This window comes from Sylvia atricapilla, chromosome 1 (assembly GCF_009819655.1).
Source record: "Sylvia atricapilla isolate bSylAtr1 chromosome 1, bSylAtr1.pri, whole genome shotgun sequence".
NCBI classification, from domain to species: domain Eukaryota; kingdom Metazoa; phylum Chordata; class Aves; order Passeriformes; family Sylviidae; genus Sylvia; species Sylvia atricapilla.
The window spans coordinates 116951406-116973556 of NC_089140.1; the positions used below are offsets into that span (position 1 = coordinate 116951406).

At 37.6% G+C, this 22151-nt stretch overlaps 1 protein-coding gene and 1 long non-coding RNA gene across 2 annotated transcripts in view; both read left to right on the top strand.

Moving 5' to 3' along the window:
* Positions 1 to 18895, top strand: part of NKAIN3 (sodium/potassium transporting ATPase interacting 3) — a 260645-nt gene extending 241750 nt beyond the window's left edge. The window contains exon 6 of the mRNA XM_066341042.1: positions 18422 to 18895. Coding sequence (XP_066197139.1) covers positions 18422 to 18435 — 14 coding nt within the window. The 3' untranslated portion in view covers positions 18436 to 18895. The remainder of the gene's footprint in view (positions 1 to 18421) is intronic.
* LOC136369142 (uncharacterized) overlaps positions 1 to 22151 on the top strand; it is a 301131-nt gene that overhangs the window by 247959 nt on the left and 31021 nt on the right. The gene's annotated exons all lie outside the window — the stretch shown is intronic.

The following is a 22151-nucleotide window of genomic DNA, read 5'->3' on the forward strand; positions in this document are numbered from 1 at the left end:
GCACTTTTGACCCCCCCCCTTATTTTTTTTCTGCTTAAAAACCATGGATGAATAATCTGTTACAGGAAAGCAAAACTAATATATACATATATATATATATACTCATGCAACTGTCTGCTTTTACATTACCCTAGGAAAATGTAGAAAATTTTCTTCATTTCCAATTGTATTCTCCATTGACCGTTACAGAACACTGTCCTAAGAGATTGTCTTTAAATACTAGATGGTGCACAGTATATGGAAAGGGAGATCTTAACTGTGGGGTATTTCTAGCAGCAGAAGAAGTTACCTGTTTGAAAGTACCATATGTTTCATGTGGAATGCATCATGTAAGGTTTGTCCAGACAGGGTGCAGACAAGGCATGAGGAAATGGCATCATCTAAATGAAGTGTAAGCTAATTCCAATTTTTCATGGGTTGAACATAGCTTACTCTGAGGTGTGACTCAAATAACTTGAGGAAATCCCCTTGAATTTCTAAACCACTTCAGTAAAATATTTTAGTCTATCTTCAGTACAGAATTAATTTCTTAATGTTGAGTTGCTTGAATAGGTATGGAGATAATATTCAAGACACCATTTCTATGCAAGCCAGCAGCTCATTGATTTTTCATGAAGAAGGGGTATAAATCACTCAAATAGTAAGAGTACTTCCAGTGCATTCCCACAATTTCTCCCTCAAGCACAAGTCAGAAATTTCTTCCTGAAATTCAGTAGAAAAGAATCACCTCCATCACTTTAGCAAAAAATAATATTGGATATTCTCCAGAATATTATTAGGTCACAGTAGTAGCGATTAACTCACAGTACAGTTTTGAAATGCTCTTTTGTGGGTGAGGAAATCCCAAGTGCCCAGAGCCAGATGTATCTGGCACTACAGATGGCTCAGTGGGTGAGGCAAATTCTCCTCTGCTTCCTACATTGAAATGATACTTGGTCATTTTGATCAAGCTGGAGTTCTTCAATAATTCTCCAATAATTTTTTTTTTTTTTGGTAAAAAGTTGAGGAAGATTTCAGGAAAGTTTAAAAATCTCTGTTACACCAATGGGTTGTATGAGCGTTCAGCTGCCAAAAGGTGCAGAGATGGAATCACTAGCTTCCATCCACAGTTCTGGATTCTGACTGCAGAAATATGCGCATATATTTATATGTAGTCATTTAAATGAGACTTCAGGAGCACAGGTAAAGTGTGAAGAAATATCAGTAAGGAAAGCAAAATGGATTTGATGTACTATTTTCAGAAAGCACTGACACAGTTTTCTGAACAGAAATATGCGTCAGAGCAGTATTATATCATCAGGAGACAATTTCACCTGTTTTGGTAAACATGTACATGCATATATATGTATATATGTATGTAGGTGGATATGTATATGCATATGGATGGGTATGCAGTGGAATATTTTGGTTCAAACTCCTGTGTATACAGACTCCCCTTAACTTTGAATTGATTTCCAGACTGATAGCTAGAGGGTTTTTAAAGGCTAGTTTACTATTACCTGATCAGTTTCTGTTTTACAAATACAATCAGTGTTAAGCATTTCTACCATTGATTTGGAACATTCAGACTAGATATATGGAAGAATTTTTTTACAATGATTATGGTGAAACACTGGAAGAGGTTGTGCAGAGAAGTGCCAGGTGCCCCATCACTGGAAACAAAACTGAAGGTCAGCAGTCTGACCTAGGTGAATATGTCCCTGCTCAGTTCAGGGGGACTGGACTAGAAGGCCTTTAAAGATTTCTTCTAAACCAAATTATACTATGATTCGGTGATTCTATGAATATTATATGCCATATCACTTATAGAAAAAAAATATATATATATTCACACATTTGTGCAACTATGTACAAATTCAACCAGAGCAAATGCAGTGTCCTGCACTGGAGGAAGAATAACCCTCTGCACCAGCACAGGCTGAGGGCCAACCTGCCAGAAAGCAGCTCTGCAGAGAAGGACCTGGGGGTCCTGGTGAACAATATCTGTCCATGAGCCTGCAATTCCCCAGTGGCCAAGAAGACAAATGGTGTCCTGGGCTGCATTAGATCGGGCATTGCCAGCAGGGAGAGGGAGATGATCCTGCCCCTCAGCCCTGGGGAGGCTTCATCCAGAGTGCTGTGTGCAGTTCTGGGCTCCTCAGGACAAGAAAGAAAAGGTACTGCTAGCAGAGGGTTACAAAGATCATTAGGGAACTGGAGCATCTCTCTTATGAGGAAAGGCTTCAGGAGCTGGGCCTTTTCAGTCTGCAGAAGAGACGAATGAGAGGACAACATAGCAATGCTCACAGATATCTTAAGGGCAGATTAAAGAGGATGGGGCCAGACTCTTCTCAATGGTAGTGGATACAAAGTCAAACACAAGCAACTGCAGTAGAATACAAAGAGGAAAAAAAAGTCTTTACTTTAAGGGAGGCAGGGCACTGGGACAAGCTGCCCAGAAAGGTCATGGAGTCTCTTCCTTTAGCTATTCACCAATTGCAACCTTCTGTAGATGAACCTGCTTTAGCAGTCTTCAGAGATCACTTCCAACCCCAACAAGTCTGTGATTTTGTGATAGAAGAGAATTTTCCTCAATTAGGAATATACTTGTAATCATGCAGATTTTTTTAAACTAGAGGTTATACCTTCCCTTAACATATTTTTTATTACTTTAATAAATAATATTCTCATTAAAGTGGAATAATAATTCTGATTTTAGGGATTGTATCATTAAATGGAGAGTTCCTCAATACTTCTTAGATCCATGCATTGCTTCCCTACTCCCAAATACTCAGTATGCCTTTTTTTTTTAACTGGCTCATTTGATTTAAGTTTCTACTAACCTAACTTAATATTGATTTTGTTTTAGTCTCCACCTTCCACCTCCTTGGCCTTTCTGTTTAAATTAAATCTGTCTTTAAATGGATGCTATCCCAACCCCCAGTTGCCAGCACCTTAGCCTTTTCACTTAAATTGCATCTATTGTTAAATCAATCTTACTCCAGCATCCAGTGTTGCTCTCTTGAGCTTTCCACTCAACATCACATACAGGCCTAAGTGGTGCCCATTCCTGTCCGTACCTTTCATCCAGCTGCTCCATTAAAATGAAACCTCTTTACAAATCCATTTTCCACTTCCAGTAGCAATACTCTTACTTCTTCATTTCTGAGTGGCAGCAGCCTTGTGTCTGTTTTAGTTTGTGGAGCTGGAGAAGAAAGTTTTCAGACTCCCATTCTTCTGTGTAAATGCTGTCTCTCCCAAACCTTAACTGTCATGCAGATAGGTTATCCTAATGTCTGGGTCTCAGGTTAAGTAACATCCATTTCGTTGTTACTGCTGCCTGAGTGGTAATTTCCCAGTCAGCAAATCATATCTAAGAGCTCTGTCTTGTAAGAGCTGCTGCCTTTGGTGTGGGAGGCGTAAGCCTGGACCAAATGATGTGCCCCCATAATGAAGGGGTGTGCTGAGACAAGGGGGGCAGAGGATTAGTCAAGCTCTACACTGGGCTGTAAACTGTCTGTATTATATGCTGAAAAGGAATCTGGGAATTCAGTGAGCAATGAACAGTTCCATTTGAGACATCTAGACCCACAGCTTCCCTGATACCATGGATAACTCAACCTGTTTGACAGACCTGACAGGCTTGCAGATAAATTAGGAGTTTAAGTGGTCAGAATCCCTTTTCCTATATGCCCATACCTGGCCTGCAAGAGAGATGGTGAGGTTTCATCTCAAAAGAAAGAAAAGTCCTCCCTTCTTCTTTACAGATAATTGCCTCAAAAATTAAACCAGACCCATGCAGGCCACCTGAGCTGAGAGACTGGCACTGATTTTTCCTGAGGATAAGGGTGGTTCACAGTTCTAACAGCACTAAGCTTTGAAACACAGCAGTAGAAAAGCCAAAGCCGCTCGTTTCTTGTTTTAAGGGAGTATCCATGACAAAAATCATACAATATGGGTTCCTTTTTATCTAATAGGTTCCAATGTATGTAATCATACATTATAACCTTAGAGGATATTAAAACTGACTAGAAAAGAGGGTACTATAAATTCAAAAAGAGATGGCTAACCAGCACAAGTCAGTGAAGTACATTGAACCAAGCCATGAATTTCTGGTCATAGTCAGGTAAATTTTGAAGATAATTTTATTTGGTAATGGTTGCTTTCTCAAGATGTGGGAAAATTGAAAAAAGTTGAGTAAGAATTAACTATCCACCACTTTATACATCTTTGAATATCTCAGGTCTGAATCTCATAAATCTAAAGGCGAGCAGCATCTTCCACCAAGAAAAATTGTCAGTTTTGTTTGGAAGAGAGGGGGATAACCACTGATCACTGATAAGATCAAAGCAAGAGAAAGGCCCTTGCAAATAAAGTATCACAAGAATCTCTTAGAAGAGCCACAGTCACAGGCCAAGAGAACAGAGAAGTTATTAAGTCAGTTGGTCAGAGCATGGTGCTAATTAACACCAAGGTTGTAGGTTCGATCCCTTTATGGGCCTTTCCCTTAAGAGCTGGACCCAATGATTCTTGGGGGTGCCTTCCAACTCAGAATATTCTATTATTATGATATTGAAACTAATTTGGGTGATGGTTCATAAACACTTCTTTTATTCTGTGAAATTCTTACATCTTCTTTAGTTCTCTTTACTTTGTTTCTGATGTCATCACAACTTCAACCTTTCATAAAGTAACCTTTTTAAATTCCTCCTGTTTTAAACTTTGACTTGTTGTCTATATGTTGTGCTTTTTACATTTGCTAGTTTTGCTATTTCAACAGATTAACGATTTCAGTATATAAGATAAGCAAGATTTATAACAAGAGGTATTGTCTTAATAAATAAGGAGATATAGCTGTTATGGTTTTCCAGCTGGGCCAGTTGATCAAATAAAATATATTGCCTGTTCCTAGAAAAGCTGTTTTTCAAAAAGGCTACATTATATTTATTTCATTTAGTCTGTATTGGTGATGTACTTTATTAACTCTGTATCATAACAAGTCTTTCTCTTACCAGTGCTCTGTGATTTGGGTCATAGCTGGACTCACTTTAAACTTCATTTGACATTCTTTTGCCTTGAATCAGTAAATATACAGTTGGTTTTGCTAGCAGAAATTTAATCTCAGTTCATCTGTGTTTTTCTCAATATCACAGACTAGATACAGCAAAATTAAGTGATACTGTGTGGCTCTCAACATTTACATGATGGCTCTTATTCCCTGGCATTGATTTCTACTCATTCTCTTTTCCTCCTTAATCATGACAATGTGTTATTTTGGAAGACTGAAATTTGAGGGTTACAAGGTTTTCAGAAAAATGTATTTTACTTCATCTTTCTTCAGGGAGAGTTTTTTTATGGATGAGGGCAGTATTGCATTATCTTTTTTTTTCATTAGCAGATTGATTCACTGGTGGCTTCAACGTGAGTATTAATTCTGTTACAGGCTTTCATCTTTCTCCTAACATGAAATGATACCACTTCCTAACAATGAGAAAACCATTTTCTTAGCCATCATATTTGCTATCACATCTGATATTTCCTTTTTTACTCCATCATATTCATATATGATGTGACCACTGGTTATTGTAAGCTCCAGTTTTATAACATTCTACATTCTCAGCTCTATTTTCAAAGCTGAAAAAGTAGTCATTTTATGTTTTGGGGTGTTAAGGAGATAATTTGAGTTGGTGGCAGAGATGGCAATACCAAAAGCAATATTAAGAGATGAGAAAGTTAACTTGAATGTGAAGATAGAGCAGGAAAAAAAGCAATAAAAATATGAGGAGCAATAGATCTCCTCATTTACAGAGAATCACTCACAGAGACAAAGGGGTACTCATGGATTCACTTGGATGTGATTAAGTAGTAAACTTAGCAGATATATCCACAATGGCTCTAACATGCTGAGTGGTCTTATATTGTGGTGTAGGATGGTACCATAGCAGGGTAGAGGGTAGAGGGTACCATAGAAGAGGGTAGAGGGTACCATAGAAGAACTCACAATGCATTTACAGGTGCTGGAAAAGGCTCACATGATACTGATAAACAAATTTTTTTGTTGGCTTACTCATCTTGAGAAACAAAAAGCAAGAAGAATCAGAAGTTTGGAGTTTATTTATTTAAACTCATTCACAGATATAAAAAAATTAAAAGGAAGCTGTAGGTAATCTGGAGGTCACTGAAGGAATTTATCCACTTCTGTTTCCTGTCTGTAGACTTTGATTCAGGAAAGGCACAGTAGGACCACAGGCTTCTGCTGGGAAGATATTCTGTTGAGATGAGAGGAGGCTCCATCAGTGCTGGAGGAAACATTGCCTGCTTAGCAGAGGAAAAAAGGTAGTTTGTATCTAAAGACACTAAAACCCTGGGAGGCTTGTGGTAGAAAACTTTGGGGTCTGCCACCTCAGGGATTGAAGCAGACCACCCCTAAGGGAGGTGTAGCTGTGAGTGCAGTGTAGATACAGGGTGGGGAATGCCCCACACAAAGGAGTAAATGTCATGTGGTGAAGCAAGATTTCTGCTCAGGATGTCACTCATAGTCATGAGGGCAAAGACAAGATGATAAATGAAAAGGAGGATGAGGAAATGGAAATGGCCTCATCTGAAATGGAAAAAATGTTAAATAGTATTAATGGGTTTGATGTCATAAAGTGGAAAATAGCATCAGCTCAGTACTCTTGAAAAAGCTGACACCTGAGCTCTCAGGCTACTGGAAGTACAAATTTTAGCATCTGTAGCAATTTCAAGATACTGAGTCTTTTGAGGTAAAGCTGGCTGTACCTGGGTCCCAGTAAAGCCAGTACTAATAAAGGAAGGGCCAGGGAAGAAGGAGGCTTCCATGACTGACAGCAAAAGACATTAACAGGCAGGCATGTTAATCAGATTTTAAAGCAAATAAGACAGAGTTATAAAGAAAAGAAAAATTGCAACATGGGCTGAATGTGACAGAGCTTTAGTCGGCCAGACCTTTGAAGTGGATATGCATGATTCCCTTTATAGAAAACTTCCCAAAAATACCACAACACAAAACTCATAAAAGGCAGAATTAATTGCATTATAAGCTAGCACACTTTTAAAATGGAAAACTCAAAGTTACTGGGTCATGCAGAACAGAAATGAAAGGTTTATAGCATTTCCTTCATAGTTTTCTATGTCTGTGTAGTTGGAGGACCATTTGAGTCTCAGCCAGGTCTCTGGCTTCTTGATTTGCAGGTATTCTTCTTGGCCCTCCAAGTTCTTTCCACTGTCTCTAAGGCCTGCTGGGTTTGCTGCTCCCCACTGCAGTCTCTGTTAGAGGAGCAGGCTGGCAGCTCCTTCCCTCTCTGGCTTGCACCTTGTGTTGTGCCATGAACACAGACACTCCCCTGAAGGTCCTTGGTTTGCTTCGCTTTTTTTTGAGACAAGTAAAGATACAAACACATGAAGTAAATATCATGTTATAGAGGATGATAGTAGCAAATTTCGGAAGCAATCTTTCATCCCTAGGAAGGTGGGAAGCTGAGAAAATCCAGAATCACTCAGTGATAAGAGCAATCCCTCCAGTCCTGTATCCCACTTCTTTTAAAATAAAATGAATGTTCTGTTGTGAATGGATGATGTGAACTTTCTTCAATACATAAAAATCCTTTCCTCCAAATGTCACACGTGTTCTAATATGTTATGTATTTGATCTTGCAAATACTTTTCTCTAGGAATTTTATCTTTAATTATTCATCAGGGTTGAAGAGGTTCAACATTAATTTTAAAATCAGGGAACCTTCATTTCTCATACTAAAATATCAGTGTCTTGTTAGAAAAAGCAGCTGTGATATTTTTGGGTATATAATAATGAGCTAGTTATAAATACTTAAGTCCTGCCTCAAAAATAAATAATTGGATCATACTGACAAATAACTGAAGCCAAAAGAAATTCTATGGAGACAAAGAAAGGCAGGCCAGGAACAGAACCTTGTGGGAGTCAACTGATAGGAAAAAAACCCTGATAACTTGAAAGAATAAAACACCTAACCTGCAGCCTAGCAATGAACTCTAAGGGGGCTAGATCAATTCCAATCGGTCTGGGCATCTGCACTGACCATTTTTGAAAGAACACTGTAGTTTATGGCATCAAACTCAGCAATAATATAAAGGCACACTAATACATAGTGTGTATTCATGAATCGGAATACCAAAAAAAGATCAAAGCATAACTTCAAAAAGCAGATTCAGAGCTCTGTCTCTTTTGAAGTCAACTTGAACACATTTATTGTGAAGGTCACGTGTCTGGAGGTGTGACTGAAGCTCTAACAGCCTTCTGTACGATAGTCTTGGGAATATTTGAGTTGCCATTTTAGTAGACAGACTGGATGGATTAGTGGATAGAACTCAATGGCTTGTTTCCCTCCCAATATCATGTGAATGCAATTGACAGCTGTCGTTTCTGGGCATTTAATGTCTTTTCTGCATGGATTATTTTTCCTTTGCAGGTTTAATTTGTACATAGGCAGTATAGTAACTTAAAGAGGGAATCACAGAACATTCTCCACCAAAAGAGAATAGATCAAAAAAGGTGCCAGAAAGGGGAAAATAAGTAATTAGTGAAGACTAAATTTTACCAATTTTACATCTCTATTTTTATCACTGTACAAAAAATTACGTAGGAAGTTTTAATTAGAATTGTCTACAATTTACTTTGATCATATTCAGAAAGAAAGATACCTTTCACTGTATTTGAAATCTCAGACTAGAACTAGCAATAACACCTTTAAATACAAGCCTCAGGGAAAAAACAAAAACAAACAAAAAAACCCCCCAACCAACCAAACAAAAAACCACCAAACCACCAAAATAGCTTTATTTGTTTGAATGTTTTTAAATACAACTTCCATATATTAGTATTCTGACTAGGATGATAGCATTTTCATTAAAATGAGGAACAGAAAAAAATAGAGACTTATAAAGGAAGAAAATGTGTCATCAGACATACTTAGTTTGAATTGCATTGCTGATGAGTAACTTAAGTCACAGCTATGCTGAGATATATGGGATGGTTGATGCCCAAGCTGATAAGTATTTAGAGAGAGTATAGTATAACATTTTGAAGCAAAATGGAAAACTACTCCTCATAAACCTAAACTTAGAATGTGGGTTGGCAGATAGCACAATGTCAGGAAAAATGAGTGTTTTCTAAAGCCTGAAGAAAACAATTTATACTACCTGCAGCGTAAAGTATATTTTTTTTTCTGATAGTGATTTAGTGATAGTAAACTTGTAGTAAATATTGCTTGATAGTAAATATTTTCCTACATGCCTTGTGTGTGATAACCATAGTTTTCTAGGGACTTTTACTATGTAGTGGCCAGGAGTCCTTAACGACTTGAAAGTGACTGAAAAATACTTAATTTTAGGGGAAAAAACTGCAACAAAACACCATAATCAGGAGCCTGACACTCAGTTTCAGTAATGGGATGATATGGCTGTAAATAGCTTTCAAAGGTATGTCACAGTTTTTTGAAAGATACTTTCAGGTTTTGAATGATTGGGGAGATCTGGGTTAAGAAGGTTTGAGCAATTTTTTGCTTCCTACCATCTTGGATCTTCTTTTGTCTTACTGGGCAGTCATATCCTTGGAGAATAAATTGTATTGATATCTTGGATATCACATCACTGGTAAAATGAAGAGTTCAGTAGCAAAAACCATAGATAAAATTTCTATGCCAATGCCCTTTCTAAGGCAGCTTCTGAGAGGATCCTTCTTTCAGCCCAGCCCTATAGAGAAGTGTGGTACTTACATGTTACAAGGTAGAGCAGTTTATAAATTATGATCTATCCCACTGGTGAAAACTAAGAAGAAAATCTGGTGCAAATATCTTAATAATTACTGAGGAACATTGAAATATTCCCCTTCCAGCTTCCAGTAATAAAAATTTAAGTAAAAGGTTGTCTCTTAGTAATTTTCTACCACTTTATCCCGTTTTAACTTGATTACCATCTGCCAGTACTTTATAGAGACTGAGCAGCAATCAGAGTGCCACAAATGATTACTGATGTATCTTCTTCTCACTTTCTTAATTGTCCTGCACACATTTTCCCTCCTTTAGTCCTCTACATGAATGAGAAGCTGTTCCTGTGATCCTGCAATGGAATGTCTGATTCCTCTGCTACATGGCTTGAGACTTAGGTGCTCGGGAGTAGTATGAAGAGAGGAAAATGAGAAATATTGGCTACAGACAGATAGCTGGGTCACTCTGGCTCGTGAAAAGTATTTGCAATGAGGAGTGTAAGGGCAGTGGATCTCTTGAGGATGGAAGGCAACTGAAAAATCAGCTTTTTCAGGAAAAAAAAAAAAAAAAAAAAAAAAGCTTATCTGGAAAGTTTGTGCAAGCTACAAGTGCAAACATTGAAAAGTCCAAAGTTTGGACTTTATGCGTGTAGCACTGACTTATCATCAATCTCCCAGCTTTGCTTCCTGTTCCTAATTGGTTTTGGTTCCTTTTCTGCTAGTTACACCCCTCTCAGTTGCATACTTTTTCTTAATGAAAGTAATTGCATTGATATATATTGCCATTCAATAAAAAAGTCTCAGTACAAGGGGAATACTTCAGTGCAAAATAGTATTTGGAACCCCATAGGTTAAGAAGATCTTCTGTACATAAAAATACAAGTTTGAGCACCTGCTACTCTGCCTCTCTTGGAAAGAGGACAGCTGGAGGTGGCAACCATTCGAGCCATCAGCTTTGGGGCTTACTCCCATTTATAAAATGACGAGGCAAGCATCAATAACATATAAAGTATTCCAGGCCAAGACACTGCAGGATTTACTAAGAACTGTGCTATTGCCACACTGCTGCTCGGTTCATACGCAGCACCTCCAGACATGCTTAGAATTTGCCAACTTTGAAAGAAGAAATTAGTAATATACCAATGAACTGACAAGCTCTGGCATCTGTTTGCACAGGGCCTGCCAGCAGGTCAATGGGATGTTGCCAGAGAAGCTGAATTCCAGATGAGAGGGTGGAAAAGGAGAAAGGATTTTTTTTTTTTTTTTTTTGCGGTTGTTTCTGAGCTCTGATTCTTTTACACTAACTTCAAAGGAAAGGAAATTTTAACTTGCATATGGGTGAATGCACTAGATAAATAGCAGGAAGGCAACCCGAAATGTCATCTGTCTCAAAAAGAATAACCCTCGAAATTACTGATGACAGTGGATACACTTCCTTCAGCCAGCAGCATCCTGCACTTTTCTCAGTCAGGCAGATTCCGACAGCCGTTCCTCTGATATGGCCCATGAACGGGTGAGCATCACTTTAATGGGCTGCCCGCGGGGGACAGCCAGCACAGATTTGCACTTCCAAGCACAGCAGGTAGTGAACTCTAAAGGAACATTTCACACTGGCCATTAAGCATCCAGCATGACCACAAAACTGAGGTGACACAAGGAGAGAGCAGTTCCCTGGGAATAAGGATCATGTTTTGCAGCCAGCTGCAGATAAAATAACCAGCTTCTGCTGTAACCTGCTATTATCTGTGGGATGCTAAAAAATCCTCTCCCTAGGATTTTAAGTTTCTCTCTGTATGACTGTAGTTAATGACTGGACTACATGGGGTGTTCATTATATAGTGACTGAATATCCCTACTACTGTGGTTGTTGGTTTGGTTTGGTTTGGGTTTTTTTCCTAATTTCAAGCATAATATTATAGAACTGTATAGAACACTGTCTTTTAATTGAGCTATCTTCCAGGCTTATGCAACTTTCTGAAGCTATTTGATGTAGTCCTGTGAATCTATGGCAGAAATTATTCATAATCCATTAACCAGGCAGAAATAAACAAAACCAATTATTTTATGTTGTCCTTAAATCAATATTTTACTCTTGGAGAATCTACATAAGCGTTGCTAGTATTTACTTCTGGACAATTAAATAGAGGTATGTATGCATCCAAAAGTTCATTCAGTGTAAAGTTTTAAGATATTTGATGCCTGCTTACACTGAAATGTACATAATAATGTATTTGCCTTCAATAAAAATAAAAATTCAATTTTACATATTTAATGGCCATTTGTGGGCTTAGTCTTGTAAGACTACTAATTATAAGGGATGAAGATACCAGGTAAAATCAAAATGAATTTTTAAAAATAGAAGTAACTTATAATTCAAATAATTGATGAAAAATCTTCATATTAAAAAGCTATCAGCCATAAATTAGAGTGCATAATGAAAAATGGCACATTCCATTGCCTAGTGTGATGGAACAGCTTCTTGCCTTGAGAATGAGCGTCACATAAATTTTAAGGTGAACTTCAGCTTTAATACTACTTAAGACATCTTGGGTTGCTAAAGAGAAAGCCTTGGCTAAACAGGTTTGAGCAGCTCATCTCAACACTTGCTGGGTGGCGTTATTAAATATGTTCTCCTTGTCAGAACAAAGACATGTCTATGTTGTCAATCATCAGTACATCTCAACTTCATTTCTTGCTCAAAAAGATTTATTGGTAGAAAGGCTAGTTACTTTAATTTCTCTCCCTGCTTACAGTTGCAGAAAATGCTTGTGATTGCTGAGAGGAATGACGTGTGGTTCTGAAGTAGTGAATTGCCTCAAAAACATTCTTTTAGCTCCTTGTGTTAGTATGTGCTCAATTTAAAAAAAAAAAAAAAAAAAAAAAAAAAAAAACAAACCACCCAACACAACCCACCTCCACACCATTGGAAAGTGGGGAAAATGAAAGTGCATAACCAAAAAGACAAACCAAAACAACAAAAAATCACTCTGGACATGATTTATTCGTAAAAATTATTTAGTAAGTATGTAACGTATTAGGCATCTGGCATTTAGCTCTGAGGTTCCCAGCACATCTTCTCCCAGAAAGAGATCGATCTGTTAAAGCACATCCAGAGGAGGGACACCAAGTAGATTAGAGGGATGGAGGATTATAAGGAAAGGCTGAGAGAATTGGGACTGTTCAGCCTGGAGAAGAGAAGGCTTCAGGGTGACCTCATTGTGGTCACCTTCCAGTACCTGAAGGGAGCCTAAAAGAAAGATGGAGAGGGACTTTTTATAAGAGCATGTAGTGACAGGATGAAGAGGAATGGCTTCAAACTGAAAGAGAGTACATTTAGATTAGATTTTAGGAAGAAATTCTTTATTGTGAAACTGAGGAGACATTGAAGCAAATTGCCCAGAGAAGTTGGATGCCCCATCCCTGGAAGCGTTCAAGATTGGATCAGTAGCCTGCTCTAGTGGAAGATGTCCCTCTCTCTGGCAGAGGGGTTAGAACTAGGTGATCTTTAAGGTCTTTTTCAACCCAAACCATTCTGTGATTATGTGGTTTAAAAATCAACTTTTACAACAGTTCATCTGCAACTATTTCCTCTGTAAAGATTTGATCCCACTAGTGCAAAGTAAATTTTGATGCATGTTATGGCATATAGTGACAACATTCTGAAGGAGAGCTGCAATGCGAAAGAAATACAGTAGAAAGAGGAGGTGCAGATAGGCTGGGATAGGCACTGTGGCTGGCCAAGCTCTTTAGCACATTATGTCCTGCTCAGACACTTTTAAGAGAACAGTCTTGGGGAAGAGGTGATGCTCTATGATTGAAGTCCATCAAGTTCAGTTTTGAGCCATTTCTGGACTCAGGGGGAGAAGCAAACTAAAATCAACAGAAGCACTTCCACAGATTTTAGTGGGCATTTCATTAGTCTGTCGGTCTCTAAGCCTCATTTTCCCATTGCCTCACTCTGGGTAAGCACTCTTTGTTGGTCTACCTAGTGCACACATTGACTGGGAAAGGACTGCTTTTTCATTTGTTGCTCATACAGCAATCAGCACAATGAGTATCAAATTCTCCTTAGGACTTTCATATATATGCCTATATATAGACAAGTGAAAGAGGTTGCTTTCCATGTGACCAAAGAATCCTCCTGTGAATTTGTCAGCTCTGGACATGTCTGCAAAAGGTCCTTTGAAATCAATAGAATAGTCTTTTCCACAAACCTGCTTTTAAGATTTCTAGGATAGCTTGAAATTGTGGCCTCTTAGAGCTGCTTAAAATTTAACCAAAATAACAGAATGCAAGACTCAGACTAAAATGTCTTTTTAAAAAATAATTATCACCATAGAAGGAGCTAATGACTTCTCAAGAGCACATTATTTCTGACATAGAAAGTAGGATTCTGAAAAGGTGTTCTGACCCCACAAGTTCATCCAGAGAAGATGTTGCTCATTTTTCATATTTAGTAATCACTTGTTTATTCTTAACTAAGCTCTCATGCCTTTGGTTTTTGTTGAGGCTTTTCTACAAGTCCATTGAGCCTGAAGAATTTAGGTGAAATTAGGTTCACAAGCTAAACTGTTCCCATTGCCTAAATTTCTAAACACTTTAAAAGGAGTTAAAGGGGAATTATTAAATAAATTATATTTATATGCTGAGATTGCCCTAAAGAGAAACAGCTGGTTTACCCCATAATGGTTTCTCTTTACATGTTCTGCACATCCGTGAACGCTCCTTCTGCACATCCACTGGCAAGGGTGTGTATCTCTGCTCATCCAGCTGCTGCCTGTCTTTTCAGGCATGGGGCTAAATATACTCCAAGGAAGACAGAGCATGGAGCCTTCTGTTAGCAGTTTCCACAGCATCTTTATCTGCTTGGTTTATTTCTTGTATGCAAACCTGTGTGTGCGCTTACTTTTTTTTTTTTTTTTTTAACAGAATTTGTCCACATTTCTTTTTCAGTTGACATATTTTCATTTCCATTTGTTCATTTCTGGAACTGTTGTATTTTCAGTTGATTTCATAGGTGGACTTGACACATACTCCTACCGACAGCCCCCCCAGGAACATGTTGAGTTAAAGCCTGTAAAGCCTGTAGGTAAGGTTCTGGTCCCACGGACCACATTAATCCTTCTAACTGAACTGAACTGAAAGCTAACCTTCTCCTAAAATAATTTGGGCATCAGATTACTGATAATTTAATTACATTTTAATTAGAACTTAATTAAAAATTAATCCACATAACACATTGGAGTAAGGACACTTTGTCACTGATGGCATATCCGCTAAAGCAAGGATTAGGAGATATCACCATGTCTGCCACGTCCTGCCTCATCTTAACGCAAGGAGAGGCTCTCACTGAAGGATGGAATTGCTTTCTTGCTGAATTTTTAGCTGGTTTATAGCTTCTGCAGCTGCAGGAACCTTAATGAGATTAACCCATTTATAAAAAAGCAGTAGTTTTTACATTTGTCTAGCTACTGGAAGGAAAAGTTTTGCAGAAAAACTGCTTGTCGGCTTAAAATCTATTTATAGAGTTTCACTGCAAGTTCATTATCTCTTTGTCATCACTTATTTGCTTGCACCATGAAAATCACATTTTCATAGACTCTTCCTGCTTTGCTACCGAATGAATAAGCTTGAATGCATATCTATTCTTTTTATTTGGAAAAAATTAGGATGTGGGGAGACATTACTAGTATATGTATTTTGGCAGAAGCTCATATAAATTCAAGTAGATGATTTTTCAAAGTACTATTGGTAAACCAGAAGTTGTTATTTTGGAAATTTTTTATAGCTGGAACTTGTGATGTTGCTCTCTGTCTTTAAATTTACCTTTGGGCCTTTCATGCCTCTTAAATGCAGCATGAAATGCACATACAGCTAATTGACTGAAACTGATTTAATGACTTACTCTTTTTTACTTATCACTTAACAGATTTACAATGGGTTGAAGGTTTTTCCTGGTGTGTGCATGTGTGCACCTGCTAGCAGTTTTAATTTAAAATGGACAATTGCTAAAAAATTGTTTGGGCTTGGGACTTGGCACCTGAACTTTGTGACTTTATTCATTTTTGCAGGTTTTAAAAATATATTTTATTAATGATGCAGCTTTCAATTTGTAGAAATAAAAAGAGACAAAATTTTACAAAAAATTTATCTAAACCTTATAGAATTATGAAGGCCCAAAGTTATGGTGTAGAACAGGAACAATTAACACATTAAGACAACTAAATGAAATTATGAACCTTCTGAATTTTGACTAAGTACATACTCTACATTGAGGTCTACATTTCTTTAGTGTTATTTCATTAAATGTCTATTGTGCTGCATTTTCTTTTAGAAAGATGACTGCAAAATGGGAGTTTGAACCTTCTAAATAAGTTGCTAGAGTATAAAGATAAATTGATATTCAGGAGCAAGAAGGCCATGCCTGCAACATTTGCACCTCTACATAAAAGATTTTAATCTCTAAACCTGCATTCAGATTATTTTTAAGCATCAAGTGCATAAATGTTTGATACTTTCTTAGCAAACTTTCTATAATTAAAGAATAAAGTAACAGACATATTCATGAAATACTTACAAATACAGTCCTGCAAAATATATTAATTTGTTTTGCAGTAGAAAAGTCACAGCATCTGATAATTTGTTCTTTGATAGGACATTTTAAATAAGTAGCTCAAGGGATTTGGGGGTTGTTGGTGATCTGACAATACTGGAGAACAAGTGCTGTCTTTCCATTTCCTGTGAATGTGTATCCTTGTACCACTGGGAGGGCCCTCTCTGGCCTCTTTATTGCTTCAAGGAGTATAAAACTGGGACAGAAATTATATTGGGTTTCCTTCTTTATTGATGTTTTGGTTGTACATACTGAAAGATACAGAGGACCTTTGTCTAAGCTGGGAGGGAAATTACTGTCAGCGATCAAAGTCTGAATTAAAAGCTAAATTGCTGGAAATAATTTGGTCAGTGTATTGTGCCAGAACTTTGCAGATGCTTATCTCTCTGCAGCACATTAGCCTTCTTGACTTCTTTGTATAAGTTAATTGCTATCTGTATCAGTCATATACAGTCTGAAAGTTCTTTCTATTTCTAAAATGTGACTTCTGCTGTCCAGGCTGTGCAAAACTCCATTTCTGAGAGATAGAATTCTCTTAGAACTGAACATGAATAATGCTTGTAAAAATACATTAAACACCTTTATAAATGTTACTTTATAGATGAAAGTTTGGCTATATTTCTCTTTTTCTCATCCCTTTTATTTCCCTTATTTCATTCATAAATTAACTGAACACAGCCCATTGAAAATACAAGGCTCTGTGGTCTCATCCAAACTATGCAGAAGACAGTCTCTTTTATCAGGTGCTCACATTCAGTATAATGTCTGCTTAGTGCTACCATAATTATTAATGATTAGCAAGACTATGATTAGTTTTCCTTCTCACCTCTGAGAAGAAGATAAATTTGAACTTGTTCCCATGGGGCACAATTTTTAATCCAAATATGAATGATTATGGCTTGCCTGTTTGCTCTTTGTTCTGCCTGTAACTGCATTAGGCTACGAGACAAGGAGAAGCAGGATCTTTGCCCTCGGCCATGTAGTCTCAATTAATATGTGTGTAAGGCTGGAGACACCAGGGGGAGTAGAGAAAGGATTGTGTTCTCTTTGGGACTAAAGCATATGGACTGTTGTGCCTGCTTGAATCACAGTATCAACAGCCAGGTCGCTCAGTAATATTCAGAAATGCTTCATGTACTGATATGTGGAAAAGAGAGGAGCATGGTGGCTAGAAGGAAAAAATAAGAAGCTACACTTTGGCTTGCATTAGAGCTTATTATTAATAATAATAATTCTACCATAATATATGTTAATAAAATAATGTATAATCATACTATAATAAGAAAAATGTACTAATATAGCAATGGAACTTTTAATTATAATTGTAATAGTAGTAATAATAATAAAATGAAACTAATACAGCTTTGAACAACTCTTTCTGGACAGACACTGAATCCCTAATTCCAGTTAGGGATGTCCTTGGCCTTTTTAAGAACATTACTAATTTGTGCTTGTGGAATTGACCCATTCTGAGTCAGTGGAGAGGTCACCACTCCATAACACATCTGTGTGATCCTGTTCTGTTTGTATCTTCTCCTGAGACTTTACCCATCTTTTAATTGCTCTGAAACACCAGCACAGGTTTTCCAAGATTACACTAGTGAAAATGGTTACAGGGAGTCATGTGAAAATTCATGGATTCAGCAGGTGTGTCACTGTGGTGAGGACTGTAAATAGTGAGTCCAGCTCAAATGCTTATCTTTGTAATCAGATCATGTCAGAATTTTATAACTAAGTGAATATATGTCTCATGCTGTTGAAATATATTATGCTAAAATGAATCTGTTATTGTATGAGTTTCAGATGTGCTTTACCAGCTATGGGACTTCTCCCAGATGTTTTTTGGTTTTGTGGTGTGCACAGTACAAAGCTACTGCTTTGTACCCAACCATTCATTCTTGACCATATAGATGAGTCTCACAGCTGAAAAAATTAGTGACCACACAAGATTTTATCGACTTGTTCATTAGTTACCAACCTCTCAGCTGGTATGAATTTTCAGCTCACAAATTAGAAGATAAACAAAATAGATTTTGATTTGTAAGTAACTCTTATATCCTGCTTTTTAGGTCGAAGTAAGTAATGAACATGGACTCAAGACTTCTGCGGAAGAAACAGATTTTAGAAAAAAAGACCAACCTTGTGACTCATCGTTCAGGAAGAAACCCACCACTTCTGTTCCTCACAGCATGTGGATTGTTCTTCCCACAGGCTCAGTGTCATTATCAGCGTTGTTATTTCGTAGATCCTTGTAGATGATCTTGAATTTTTAAATAATTTACTTATATGGACACTTGTAAATTGTAAATTCTTTTCTTTTTTAATTTCAATATTTTTACAATGTTTAGTGTTGAGGCATGAAAGATAAACAGCCTGTGAAAACAAGGAGGAGGGTGTGTCTTTCTCAAAAAATCAGTATTTTTTGACTGATAGGATCATACTGTGCCTGGTCAAGATTGTGTCAGTAAAATGTAATTTTGACTCCAAAATATGCAGCAGGAGTCAAACCGTAACAGTGTTCAAGAGATCATTTCAATGCTGTCTTAGAACAATGTCCTCTCCTTGCATTGTTTGAACTGCTAAATGCAGTAGGAATTGATCTATGACTCTTCTTACCCAGATGTTCAAGCACTAATGTACTCACCTAATTATTGCAGTACATTTATGACTCCTCCTTTCCTAATCTCTTTTGCCCCAAGTCCATCTCAAGTAGCTGTCTCTGATTTGAAGAGAAGTAGGACAGCTGCTCAGTGGATGTCCATCTCTAGGAACCCTTACACCCAGGGCTGTTTAGATGTCTGTGATTTGCACATTTTTAAACTCCTTTCCTCCCTTCTCCCAGGAAGAAGCCAAGCATGAATGTACAGTACAAGGCACCAACTGAAGCCTTAGAAGCCTCTGGGGACTAATTTTTCTCTTAATTTAAAAGTAAACAAAAAAAACCTGAAAAATGTGTGTAAAAATTTGTAAAGTTATTTGTAAATACTTCTAGACAAAGAACATGTATGTAACTGTGGTATTTTGTTTTCTATTCTGTCACCGCTAGCATAAAGTGATACACAAAGCTATTTTCTCTGGAGAACTGGCAGTCTTTTTAACAGAACACTTTGTTTCTTTCATCTTAATTACAATATAAAGTGCTGTGTAGATTTGTATGCCCCAGGGAGTCACGTCTCTCTACAGAGCCTATGTGCCTCAACAGTGAGCAGAAATATCATGAGGGTTTTGAGTCTGTTTGTGGTTTTGCACTTTTCTCACTTAAGCCTTTCATTGGTGGGACAGCCAGGAAGGCTGTTTCTTCTGATATGTGTTTCTCTACCTCTGCACCAGAGGCTTGAACAGATGCCCACAAAGTTCCTCCACAGATACCCTGAGAAATCTTCAGCTGATCTAAACAACATTTAGGTCCTAAATTTACAGTCTTTTCTTCTATCATGTATTTTCAAGTCTGAGCAGGTGAGAGCTAGAAGAAAGCTTGTCTCAATTCTTTGCCTCCTAAAATCTGTTATTTACCAATATGAACCTATTGGGGATGCTAATAAATACAGTGGAAGTAGAGTCTAATATTTTCAGGTGACAAGGGTTTTGCAGTACATCCACCTGCTTTCCAGCTAGTTAACTTAAACTAGCTCACTGACTTTGGAGAAAACACAACCTGAACTTCAGTTAACCTTCCCTGAAACTAAGTATGATGTAAGTATTAAGACAAAATGAACAAGCAGGGGCAACTGAAAAAAAAAAACAACAACCTTCTTTAGTGTTTCTAGGGCTGGATATACCTCAAAAGCCTTCAACTGAACCCAGCGCTGCCCTCAGGAGCAGGTGGGAAGAACAGGAATGAGTGCTACACCCCCCTTGATGTTCAACACATAGTTCTGGCAGGGGTTTGGAAGTGTGTGTTTGATTTCCTGCCAGGGCATGTCTGCTAGACCATGTTTTACAGATTTGTATGAATATGTCTTAAACTTCTCTTCTTGTAGGTCCTTCAGAACTGGGTACGTGTCGAAAATATGACACAAAGACAGAACTTGAGTTCTCTTCCATTTGAAATATTGATCACTTTTTAGCTAGGGAGCAAAACCCAGTATACCCCAAATACACTTAAAATCTCAGAATCATTACCAATACAGTGAGTGTGCCATCTGTCTTACTTAACAAACAGAACAATCCAGACTGAGAGGAATTTGTCTTCATTAGAACCAGCAATGATGCAGAATGAAATGTCAGAGGAAGCTGTCATTCTTTTCTAAACTGAGACACCCAAAATAATATGAATCAAGCTGTACATGTTGGGGCAAAAAAAAAAAAATCTTGAGAATAATAAATGCATTTGACTGTTAATTGCCATGTCTTGTAATATAGTAGGACATACTGGTGAACATTTTTATGGGAACCCTTGTGTAGTAGTTCCTTTATTTTTGCAAAACATACTTTCAGTAAGGTGATAGGTGAGTTGCCAGATCAGCCAGCCATATCATACAGCTATTATTAGGAAATAAATGTTGACTCTCTAAATAAACTTGGATATTTTTCTGAAGCTTAACTGAACCATGCAATTTCAGGAAATGACATGGTTTGTACCGTGAAACGGAACTTGCTGAGAATCTTAAAACCTCAAAGATTATCAGTTGCTACAAACTGTTCTGGTGGCATTAATAAGTCATACTGTTGAACTTTAGAGCAGCTGAAGATCTGTCCTTCAGACTTTCAGACTTTTTTTCCCTTTTCCCAAGTTTCTGTTTAATTCCAGTTTTTTAGAGAATCAGGTTTGCCACAGTGCTTTAGCTGACAGTAAAAGTGGGGATGAGACGGCAGAAATATGGCACTATATGTTCACTAAGGACTGAGCCAGGTACCACCAGTTTGTTAAAAAAAGTAGCTGATGATTTGAGGATCTGAAAACAAAAACTGTAGCAAGAAATTAACAGATTTTTGACTCGTGCAGTGACATGCCTTGATTATATATTACAATTTGTGGAATTAATGATTGGACTCTTTCATATCCGTAGAGATTTTTCACATAAAATTTGAAGTTTGTTGAAATTCAATTTTGATCGGAAGGAACTCTCTACAATGAAAGATTTCACACTTTGGATTGGCTGAAGGGTGTTTTTTAGTGCTAAGATATAAAAATGTAGATTATTTATATTATTATAAGATATATTAACTATTGTAGATCATGTTCAATAGAGTTCTGTCAGTTAAACCTGTGGGACTTGATGCCTTTTTTTTTTTCAAAAACTGCTTTCAGTAATGCAGGTGACATTGTACAGAGAAGGGCAGCAAAGCTGGTGAAGGGTGTGGAGCACAAGTCTTTGAGGAGCAGCTGAGGGAGCTGGGGTTGTTTAGGCTGAAGAAAAGGAGTCTCAGGGGTGATCTTATGACTCTCTACAACTCCCTGAAAGGAGGTTGTAAACAAATGGTGTTCAACATCTTCCTGGCAGCTAGTGATAGGATGAGAGGATATAGTCTTAAACTGCACCAGGGAAGGTTTAGGATGGACACTAGGAACAATTTCTTCACAAAAGGGGAATAAGACATTGGAATGGGCTGCTCAGGAAGGTGGTGGAGGGACCATCCTTGGAAGTGTTTGAGGAAGGGCTGGATGTGACATCAGTGTCCTGGTCTAGTTTACATGGTGGTATTTGGTCCAACCTATTTGATTCTGTGAATCTGTAATTAAGACAGCGGTATTTACTGTATCTTATTAATTGGAATTTGAAGCTAAGGATCTGGTTGCTGGTTAGCATGAGACAGTACTAAATTTTCTTATTTAAAACCTGAGAACATAGTTGGGTC